We start from the raw sequence: 11,153 nt of genomic DNA on the forward strand, positions 1-11,153 counted from the left end.
AGCATCGTGTGTGGCTCGTCCTAGAGGTTCAATGACCGCGGCTGTCACCTTCTCCTCCTCCCCTTCCTGGCCCTCTACCACAGTTCAGACAGGCCGGCCGTTCCACTTGCGAACCCTATGGAGCCAGCACAGGCTAGGTGACTTCGAGCTGGGCTTCATTTCCCATGGTCTGTCTGTGAGGGAGGTCACGACTGTCCCCATCTCCACCTCCCAGAGAAGGAAACTGATGCTCAGAGTGGCAGGTTGCGCCTAAGAGTGCACAGCTAGCAGCGACAGGACCAGGATCTTGGGTTTCAGACAGGCTTGTCCTCTTCCCTGTCTGCTGTGCTGCTTCGCTTTTCTCCATTCCAATTGTCCTTTACCCATCTTGGAGCCACCGTGTTTCTTGAGCAGGGGCTCCCTAAGGCAGTGGAGCAGGGCGGGTTCTCCTCCCAAGAATCTAGGACATCAAGGCCTGCCACCTGCTCAGAGGCTTAAATTTCTCTGCAAGGGCCCTTGGCTAAATTAGGTAATGGGCTAGGACTCTGGGATGCGGTGGGGGGAGGAGGTGCTCGCTGACCCCAGGATCTGATTGGCCAGGGCAACTAGTCCTGGGGAGCAGGGAGGTGGGAGGAGAGGGTGACCCTACAAATCCGAGGGGCTGGAGCAGGCCGGGGCATCTTCGGGTGGTGGAGTGCTGAGGAGGTGACGCGCAGCAGAGGAGGAGGCCCTGGGACTAGCAACCATGGTAAGGACAAGAAGGGACTTCATCCCTTTGCTTGCTGAAACTCTTCTGGACCTCTGCCAGGCCAGATTTGGGTGTTCTGTAGTTCAGTAATTGGACATTTGAAGATGGAACATGAAGGTTCCTGGAGCCCAGATGTCTAGGAGGAAGTCTGGGAAGAAGGCCTTGGACTTCCCCGGGGTGGGGGGGATTGGGGTGTTCCGATGATTGTTGACTCCCTGCAGACCTGAGGCTCTGGCTGTGTTGGTCATGGAGCCATGAGGGGCTCCTTGCTTGTCTCCCTCATGATGGGGGGGGGGATCCTGAGGGCCAGAGTGAGTCACCCAGCAAGCCAGCAGCAGGGGTGGGCTAGAAGCCTTGCCAAACTCTCCTGAAGACTCCTCTGGAAGAAGGGGGGCGTTGCGCTGCAGGGTCTCAAGCCAGCTAAGGTGCAGGATCCCAAGAGCTCTGAGGGTGCGGAGAAGGGGCAGAAGATGATAGACCAAGGTTAGAGAGACCTTCGCCTCCCAGAGAGGGTTCCTAATCTGGGGCTATCAATTCCCCTGAGGTCCCCCTCCCCACTTCACTTCAAGGGGTAACTAGACCCTGGAGGACAGCTGCTGTTGCCCATGCCGGGCTAAAAATAGCCCATCCTCTTGTGTGGGCAAGGAGGAGGGAGGAGGGGAGGGCAAGGAAGAGGGCAGTAGCCAGCCGGCAGAACGCCTTGGCCACCTCAGCCCTCCCCCCAACCAGCCTCAGTTCAAAGCCCCCAGAGCTGGACGGCTTGGGTTGGAGGTGGCCAGACCCCCTTCCCCCAAATCTTATTTTCACCTCCACAAGGCCCCCATCACATTCTCCCCAGCACCAGTAGTATGTACTCCAATGGCTCAATGATAAGAAAGAAAATTAAAATCTCCATCTCCACAAGTTCTTGGACGGGAGGGATGATGTGTCTGAGTCTTTTTGGTCCCAGGGCCCAGTCTCTGGCCTGTCACCTAACCAGTGCTCAATGACTTTTCCTTGCATCATTATTTATTTGCGAACAAACAAATGTATTGAGCCCCTATTACAGAGCCAGGCTCTGCTGGGAGCTAGGGAAAACTGGAATTGCGTTGGCACTGTCCCAAACCCTTTCACATCCCGGATGTCACCTCATCCCTGAAAAGCTGCTGAGAAGAGAGAGGGTAGAATAAGTGACTTGCCTGAGGTTAGTGGGCGGGGGGGATTCCTGACTGGACATCTGATTAGCAAGGTTGAAGACCTTGGGCATAATCTGTGTTTTCTCCCTAGTTCTTCAAAACTGGGGTCAGGTAGCTGTGGGAGCACCCAAAATGCGGTGCTGGTTTGGAATCGTTTTTCTGGAAAACCAAAGCACAGTGACAGAAGGGGGTTGAAGAGAATGGGGTTAAGGCAAGAATGAACTCTGGGGCCGCCCCTTCCACTCTCTGACTCTGTGTCTTCTGCAGACGGACCAGCAGGCGGAGGCCCGGTCCTACCTCAGCGAGGAGATGATCGCTGGTGAGTGCAGGGGTGCGGGTGGGAGGGCTGGCTGCCGGGGGGAGGTGTGCTGGGCAAGGTCTGGTGTTCGGCAGGGTGGGAAAGAAGGTGTGAGGCGGACAGTCCAGCCAGTCCCACCTCAGTCCTCTGGCTCTTTCAGAGTTCAAGGCTGCCTTCGACATGTTTGACGCTGATGGTGGCGGGGACATCAGCGTCAAGGAGTTGGGCACGGTGATGAGGATGCTGGGCCAGACACCCACCAAAGAGGAGCTGGACGCCATCATCGAGGAGGTGGACGAGGACGGTGAGCAGGTGGTTCTCCGAGGCGGGGCTGCGACGGTGGCGGGAGAGGTGGGGATACAGGGGTGAGGCTCATCCGCCACCTGCTCCCCTCAGGCAGCGGCACCATCGACTTCGAGGAGTTCTTGGTCATGATGGTGCGCCAGATGAAAGAGGATGCGAAGGGGAAGAGCGAGGAGGAGCTGGCCGAGTGTTTCCGCATCTTTGACAGGTGCGCTGGGGGCCCGGCCGCACCGCACTTCACTTCTCCGCGGGGGCCGGGAGGGAGGGGGCGTCGCCGGGGCCAGGGCGACTCGCCCCTGCCTGCCCTGAGTCCCATCCTGTCCCTTCGCCCCCCCAGGAACGCGGACGGCTACATCGATGCGGAGGAGCTGGCTGAGATTTTCAGGGCCTCTGGGGAGCACGTGACAGACGAGGAGATCGAATCCCTCATGAAAGACGGAGACAAGAACAACGACGGCCGCATTGACTTCGACGGTGAGGGCCGCGGGGGCGCGGGGGGGGGCGGAGCCAGGAGGAACGCCCGGGGCGTGGCCCCGACGCACTGGGCGGTCGGCGGGGTGGGGAGCTCTCGGCGGTTTCGTGCGATTTATGCTTCTCCTCTCCTTCCCTGCAGAGTTCCTGAAGATGATGGAAGGCGTGCAGTAAAAGTCGCCCTCGCCTCCGCCCAGACCGCGCGTCCCTCCGGCGAGGGCACTGTCACCTCCCGTCCCCCGCCCGGCCCGGCTCTCCGCCCCCGGAGGGAGGCGCGGCCCCTGCTGGCTCCGCGTCCTGAGGGAATAAAAGCAGACACTGCAAAGCGCGTAGCCTGAGTGAGAGGAGGAGCGGGGTGGGGGGTGGGGGGGGGCTGGGGGAGGTGTCAGGGCCCGCCCGACTGGGGCGCCACCCGAGGCTCGGAAGAGGGGGATGCCAAGCTGCGAGGCGCCCCGAGGCGCAGGAGCCCAGGGCCGCGCGGACGAGCTGGGCAGCTTCCCTGCGGCTGGAGCTGGACGTGGACGTGGACAGCTCGGCCTACCGGGCCGCGACGCGCCTGACGCTGGAAGAGGGAGGCCCGGGGCGGGGGCTTGGAACTGTCGGGGTGAGGGTGCTGGGGTGGCGGGTAGGGTGAGGGCGTGGCAAGAGGCTGGAATTCCGAGGAGCCCGAGGTGAGGCCCCTTTCCTTCCCCACCGTCCTTCCTTTCTGCAGCCTTTGGTTCTTGCGCGCAGGCTCACGGGCTGGGAATGGGAAAGTTGAGCCCTGTATCCATCCGTTCCAGGCGGCATGCATTCCTGCGTGACTTCTACTTCGTCTCTTCTGAGTGTTTTTAGGTGCTACATACTGCAGGTGGGACAGGAGGGTGGGGGCGCACAGCCGGGAAGGCGTTTCTGACGTCATCATCTCCACCCTGGATCCCTGCCTCTAGCTCCTGCCAATGAGCTCAACACAGGGCCCATTAACATGATCTAGCTAAAAGAAATCTGACCTCGCTGGTCCCCCGTTGAAAGACCTTCAAGGTTCCCCTTTGCTTCTAGAATCAAGTCCAAATTCCTTTCCTCTCCTTCCGTGCTCTGGTTTCAGCCACACCGGGCGATTTGTGGCTCCTGCTCTGGACAGTGGGGGTGCACTTTCAAGCCTTTGGGCTTTTGCTCATGCTCTTCTCCTTCCTTGGGGTGCCCTTCCTCCTCTAACAAGCCTGGCAAATTTTTCAACTCAGCTCAGATACCATCTCAAAGAGACCAAGACCCAGCTCAGGTACCCTCTTCTCCCTTGATCCCTGCTCCCGCTGGCTGAGTGGGCTCTGGCTTCCAGGGCTCTTTGCACACAACTCAGTTAGAGCAGGCTTCAGGTCCAAGCTAATGCAGTGCAGTGGTGACTGTGCTTGTAGAGTTTGAATCCTCATTGCCAGTGACAAACCACTCTGTGGTTCAATTTCCTATTCTGTAAAATGGGTTTGATGACAGTACGTACCTTGCAGGGTTGTGAGAACAAGTTAGTCTGTGCAGTGCAGAGTGCTTAGAACAGAGCGTGGCACATGCTAAGTGCTTAATGCTATTATTAATATCACTACTATCACCTCGAAACATTGGCCCGCCCTGTTATTCATCGCCACAGTCCTCCCTCAGCAAGTCCTTTGTGTTCTCTGCTCCCCTTTCTGACCCATTCATGTTCCCCAGTGTGTATCTCCAGCAGGGGTCAGCCCTCATCACTAGGACTGCTTCCTGTGTGCTGGGCCCCACGCCTTGCAGGCAGGTCTCATTCGTCCACACAACCCTTGTGGCAGTCCGATGCTGTTCTCCCCATTTTACAGCAGAGGACATGAAGGCAGAGTGAGGCAACGTAGCCAGGCATGCGGACATTTGGAGGAAACAAGAGCAAGGCTCTTAACTGTGGCCCCATGGGGACACATGGTGACAGTTCTGCCTGCCTGTCCCGAGTCCTTGGCACTGGTCCTGCCCTACACGGAGAAATCCCTCTCACCTTCCATCCTGTTCTCCCAGCACTCATTTACCTCAGGGGTGGCACCCCGAGGGATGGGTCCAAATCAGGAGTTCCGGAGCCCGCTTGCCCCATGTAATTGACTCTGCCCTGCTCCTTTCTTCCTATCCCCTTACCCTTTTCTCCCTGCTCTCTGAGCCTACTCTGTGTTGTGACTTGGGCCGCTGCCACAGCTCGCCAGGTTGCTGAGAACAGCAGTTAATCTCCCTGCCACTCAGTCCCCAGGTGGCAGCCAGAAGCAGCTTTCTGAAACCAAATCTGATCACATCCCTGCCTACTCAAGGTTTCATTAGCTGCCTCAAGGTAAAGCCCTTGCATTTTAATTACAGGCCTTTAATTGGAAGGCCCTACAAGCCCTATGGGACCTGACTACCATGCTACTTTGCCAGTATTCCATACCCCTGAACTTCTTCATACCCCATCTCCTTCTCCAGACAGCCCTCCCTGCCCCCCCTGGTCTGCATTAGGTACCCCACCTCTGAGCTTTTGTAACATGTGAGTCTAACAGCCAATGTTTATTACCTGACGAGGCAGGCACTATTCCAAGGCCCATCTAGCCTCTGAGGTAGCTCCTAATATTTGCATTTTACAGAGAGGTTAAGTCTGAGTGTGTGCAAGTAACATGGGGGTGGCGTGCGGACTGCTGGGTCATAGCTCTTCACCACCCCTCTGTAGGGCACTCTACCCCACTCACGTGCCTGTCTGCCCGCCCTCATTGCCCAAGTTCAGCCTCTGAGGACAGGTCCTATTCCTTCCCCCTGCTTTGGGCTTTTACTTTGTAGATACTCAGTAATTGTAGGGCGTGTATGGGAACAATGATACCTTCGAATACTTCCTGTACTAGGCTTCTTTTTGTTGCAAGGGCTAAAACCTAAAGCAAACAGACTTTAAAGGGCTTTACTGGCTCTTGCAACTGGGGTGCTGAGGCATCCCAGCCAGAGGCCAATCTCAATGTCACCTCTGGCTCCCAGCTCCTTGTCTCTGCTTGGCTTTCTTCCATCTGCAGCTGACTGCACCAACTGCCCGGACTCCCTCCTCTTTTTAGCAGCCCTATTAGTAAAATAATTTTACTTTCTCCCAGGAATTAATCCCAGGGAACACTCTGATTAGTTCTGAACTACAGTCAGCCCCTGGGACTGACACGAGACAGGCCATGTGGCCATCCTGGGGGCAGGGAGCAAACGCTTTGATCAAGGACTATGTGGAGAGGTGTCCTAAGGCAGGCCCTGTTCTTAGACATCCTTTAGCCAGGGCTTTTCAACGTTGGGAGGGCATCAGAATCCTGGAGAGCTTGTTGGGACCAAGACTTTGCATTTCTACCAAGTCCCAGGTGAAAGACGGGAGGGTCACACCTTGAGAACACCGCTCTTCACCTTTAACACTGAGAGAAATGCAGGACCTCAGGCCCCACCCAGACCGACTGAATCAAAGTTTGTATCTGAGGTAGCCCCCTGGCAGATTTATCGGGACCTTGGATTGGGCAGCCCTGCTCCAAACCCATAGGGGAGAGCGAACAGCTCCATGTAAGAGGACCCGGATGGAGGACATCCACATCTGGATTTTACACCACTTCTCACCTGCCTGCCTCTCCCACTGCTCATGGGGGAACAGGGAGGAAAGAAGCCTGGGCTGGCAGGAGCAGGAGGATGGTGAGAACCTTCCTGATGCCTTCCACTACTGTCTCCTCCCCCACCCCCTGGGCCTGCACAACCAGCTGCTGGCAGAGCTGGGTAGGTTGGGTGAGGCCAAGACCCAGGCAGTGTTGGAGGGCACCTGGCTGTTGTTATTGGTCCATCCTGGACATTTCATGGGACCTGGGCCAGGGCCATCACCCTAGCCTGCTTTTCCCCCTGCCCGCCCCTGCAGAGATCCCACCTGGTTGGCACAGGAGTTTCTTCTCAGGGGCTCAAGGCTGAGGTCTGTGGCAGGCCAGGGTCAAGAGGGCCTTGGGGCCAGGGGCCTGGGCCAGTGGGGACAGCAGCCGGGAGGACTCACCGGTGATGAGGTGAATATATTCCCTGCGAGTGTGGGGCCATCCATGGAGGGGGGGCTGGGCTAAGGGGTGAGTCAAGCTGTCCTGGGCTCTCTGGCAGGAAGAGGTGTTCCCTGGTGGTCTCCCAGACCCCGGGTCTGCTGTAGGGTGACCTGAGTGCTTTTCTTCTGTCTTAGGACCAGAACACCCGGTCAGAGCACAGTGGCTGGTCCTTACCTCCCAAGCCCCTGCTGTGTGCCCGTGTGTGTGTGTGTGTATATATATATATATATACTCCTTCTATAGCTATAGCTCTTTCTCTTCAAGGTCTGGTTCAGCCTCCTCTGTAACTCAGCTGGGACAGCTCCAATATCCACTGCTGCTCCCAGTGCACATCACAACTAGATGGAAAGGCATTTTGTAATACCGTCTTCTAGAAGAGGAGACAGATGCAGTCATAAAATGACTAAGGTCACAAGGGAAGGAATCTTCATCACCCCCCTGCTCAGCTGCTCAGCCTGTCGGCTGCCTCCAGGCCTTGGGGAGAGGAGCAGGGCGAGAGCCAGGATCCTACTCCACCGACCCTGAGTGCTCCCATCCCTGGGGTAACAACAAGGCAACTTGTAAAAAAAAAAATCCAATGTATTTATTTAATATATTCATCACAAGGGCTCAACCAGAGACTTAATTTAAAAAACAGAAACAAAACAAAAATGACACCACAGCTGAAGATACACAGTCCTAGATAGAAATGAAGAAAAAGACAGACTGTCTAAGGAGAAAATAAAAAGACAACACAAGGACAGAGGCTGGACAGTCAGGGATCTTGGCTGGAGACCTGCTTTGAGTAGGTTTCTTGTAGATACTTCTTAAAGGCTGGAAGAGAACAGGCAGGTCTCAGGGAGTGGTGAAGACAAGGGTTACGGTGGGCAAGGGGGCAGGCAAGGATACAAAGGTGGGACAAGTCTGGGGAGCTGTCGGGGGAGGGGGGAATTCCCCTTCTGTTGGTTGCCTGTCAGCTCTCCTGGATGGGTTCAGCGACCCCAGGGACGCTGGGGGAGGTGACTGGGGGTCTTAGTGAGCAAGTCATTTACACAAAGTTTGCTTTCTACTTCAAAGCCCCTCAACCTACATTAATGTAGAAAGTTGGTTTTCTGATTTGACAGCAAACAGGCAAATCAGAAACACCAAGGCAGAGGCAGAACTGGGTTATCTGGGCTGACACCCACCCCAACCCTGTCCTCAGGACACAATCCCAAGTCACCAGCATCCTTCTGTTTGGGGGAGTCTTTGAAGGTTGGGGAGGGATCACCCAGTGCCCGAGAAGGATGAAGGACCCACCTGTGGGGTTTTTCCAGAGCTCGGCAGCGTGTGTGTTCAAAGGACTATCAATGTTTGGTTCTGTGGGTGGACGGAAAGAGAGAATTGTCAGTAGGAGAAGATGCTGGCCGGGGCTGGGTTCCCAGGCTCAGGGAGGGGCTGGTCTTAGAAGTCACCTCCTAGCAGGCTCTGGATGGACAGCAGGATGGTCCTGACATCATACAGGGCTGACCACTTGTCCTTCAGGATGTCCAGGCAGATGTTCCCCTGGGTGTCCACGTTGGGGTGGTAGCAGGGTGTGAGGAATTTCACCGTGGGCGCATTGTAGGGGTAGCCACTGGGGAACTCCAAGGAGAGCTTATACCGCAGGTCTTCATACACCTGGCATTGGAGAAACAGAGCTGGGGAGTGAGCCTGAGCCTCACCTACCAACCCAAGCCCCAGTAAGGGCCGTTCAAGGGCTTTTGAGTTTGTCTGGGACTTGATAAAAAGTGTTACATTGGCTTGGTATTTTCTCTCCAGCTGGGAGGGACCTCAGTGACCCTGGTATAAACTGGCATCCTGAGGACTACCTGTGCTTTAGTGAGGCACATTAGCTGCTGACACGTCAAAATTAGGATATTTAAGGGATACACCTGAAATTCTGTTTTTTAGAAAGGTTTCATTTTTAAGTAATCTCTATGCCCAACATGGGACTTGAACGTACAACCCTGAAATCAAGAGTTGCACATTCACTGACGGAGCCAGCCATGTGCCCCTGGATTTGACTTTTTTTTTTTAAGATTTTATTTATTTATTTGACAGAGAGATAGAGAAAGCACAAGTAAGTAGGCAGAGCTGCAGGCAGAGGGAGAGGGAGAAGCAGGCTCTCCACTGAGTAGAGAGCCTGATGCGGGGATTGATCCCAGGACCCTGGGATCATGACCCGAGCCGAAGGCAGCCGTCCTACTGAGCCACCCAAGTGCCCCTTCTGACGCATCTTTTTTTTTTTTTTTTCCTTCTGACTCATCTTAAACCAGATGTGCAGCAATGGGAAGCTGCCATCTTGAGACCTGTCCCTTTCCATTGGCCAATGTCCTCAGGTACGCTCCATATTCTTTTCTGTCTGGCCTTCCACAGGCATCTAAGATGGAAAGCTCTGCTTTAAACCCAATCTCTTACTGTATAAAGGGAGATGAGGACCACAGTCTGAGAGCACAAGGACAGAACAAGGAAGTGTCCTGGCAGGCTTGAAGCTGACTTGTACTTGGTTTTTATCTCCAACCTCTCCCCAGACCCAGCAAACTCACACCTCCCTCGACTACACTTACTGTGCCAGCTGCTCCGTGGATGGTCCCCACCCATTTGAAAAGGTTGTCTGATTCAGGGAAGGCAGAAATTCCTTTGTCACCGGACATCTGGGGAAGAAACAACATCTGATGGGCTGCAGAGTACGCTTTTGGGGGTCAGTGGGTGAAATCCTCCCCCTTAAGCTCATCAAATCTTGATCCCAAATTTGGATCAAATCTATAGGCTTTTTTTGAGGAAGTGATTCAATTCTTGGGGCGGAACCTGCCCTTTGGGGAGGAGTACTGGGTGTGTTAAGGAGGGAAGGGTTATGCAGAGCAACAGAAGGCAGCTCTGCACCCCCCAATCTTGTTGGATGCTGGGAAAATTCAGTTCGACATGCTAGTTAGTGCTGGTTACATACAAAGCCTAAAGACGACTCACGACTAGGGAGAGATATAATTATCAGGACACAAGTGGGATATTCAGGGTTAAAGTAGACAAGGTCATCTAGGGAAAATTACTTGAAAGTATGACAGGTGTATTTCCTAGGAATAGTAAGGGCAGAGTTGGGTGTGGGTAAATCTCAGGGCAGGAAAGTAGGGCCAGGCAACGTAGACAGAAGGCCTTGCATGGCTTCAGGGAACTGTATTTTAGAGAGAACTTCACGGTGATGGTGGGGCTGGGTGGGACCTGGAGTAGACACTCCTGGAAAGAAAGGTGCAGGTGGGATCTATTAACTTCTTCCCAGAAGACAGGGAAGTGGACTCATCATTTTGTCCCCAGGGCTGGTAAGTGAGTGGGAGGTGGAGGGTGGATCGGTTGGCTTGAGGGTCTGGGCAGGAGTCACTCACCATGAGGGTCATCAGCTCCTGCTGTAGCCTGCAACATAAGCGTTGGGAGTCACCTGGGAGTGTGGGCGGCCCAGGCTCCCCAGGGCGCTTCTTCCCTCACCCCAATGACTCTGGAGGAGCGGTCATGGAGGCTCCCCCTGCCCTGAGGCCAGACTCAGCTGGAGCACACTCACCCCCACTTCCACCGAAGAGTCCTAGTGAGTCCTCACCCTTCCTAATTGGGTGAGCTACCAGGCTCAACAGGACGGTTCTGCCTTGTTCTTAAGCCCCTCGGCTTCTCTGACGTCTCTCTCCCGGTGCCGGATCCCAGTTTCTCCCCACTTCCGTCTCCACTCGCCCCCACCTCGCCGGACCACCGAGGGTCCCAGGCACACTTTCATCTTGACTCACCCGCGGAGGATCATGGCAGCGTGCCTCCCCCTTTTGTCCTCCTTCCGGGGGCCCTCTAAGGGCAACCCGAGCTCCCTGCGTGCCCTCCCGTCCCCGCACATCTACTCACCCCAGGAGGGTGGGGGCCCGGAAGTCCGAGCTCCAGACGCCGAGGCCCAGGCCGTGCCCGGCCCGGCCCTCCACACTCCTTACCTCTTGCCCACGGGTCCACGGGCGGCGCCCCCGCTGTGCTCGGCTCCTTTGCGGGCGGCGGCGACGCTGGCGGCAGCTGGGTCGCGGTTCTGGGAGGCCATCCGGGCGGCGCGAGGAGGGAGACAGGAACTCGGAGAGCACGACTGCAACTGCAGGGCCCGGGGTCCGCCCGCCCGCGTTTGA

At 55.9% G+C, this 11,153-nt stretch overlaps 2 protein-coding genes across 2 annotated transcripts; one reads left to right on the forward strand and one right to left on the reverse strand.

Annotated features, from left to right (window-relative positions):
* Nucleotides 1-454: 454 nt before the first annotated feature.
* Nucleotides 455-3,204, forward strand: TNNC2 (troponin C2, fast skeletal type). The gene is made up of 6 exons (XM_044262304.1): nt 455-727; nt 2,170-2,221; nt 2,361-2,504; nt 2,597-2,711; nt 2,841-2,977; nt 3,117-3,204. Exons 1-6 carry the CDS (start codon nt 725-727, stop codon nt 3,146-3,148), a joined length of 483 nt encoding a protein of 160 aa, XP_044118239.1. The 5' UTR covers nt 455-724; the 3' UTR covers nt 3,149-3,204.
* Nucleotides 3,205-7,572: 4,368 nt separating this feature from the next.
* Nucleotides 7,573-11,144, reverse strand: UBE2C (ubiquitin conjugating enzyme E2 C). The gene is made up of 6 exons (XM_044262949.1): nt 10,971-11,144; nt 10,389-10,416; nt 9,579-9,665; nt 8,445-8,649; nt 8,290-8,349; nt 7,573-7,824 (listed from the first exon to the last, which is right to left on the reverse strand). Exons 1-6 carry the CDS (start codon nt 11,069-11,071, stop codon nt 7,766-7,768), a joined length of 540 nt encoding a protein of 179 aa, XP_044118884.1. The 5' UTR covers nt 11,072-11,144; the 3' UTR covers nt 7,573-7,765.
* Nucleotides 11,145-11,153: the final 9 nt, after the last annotated feature.

Source organism: Neovison vison, chromosome 8 (genome assembly GCF_020171115.1).
Source record: "Neovison vison isolate M4711 chromosome 8, ASM_NN_V1, whole genome shotgun sequence".
Taxonomy (NCBI): domain Eukaryota; kingdom Metazoa; phylum Chordata; class Mammalia; order Carnivora; family Mustelidae; genus Neogale; species Neogale vison.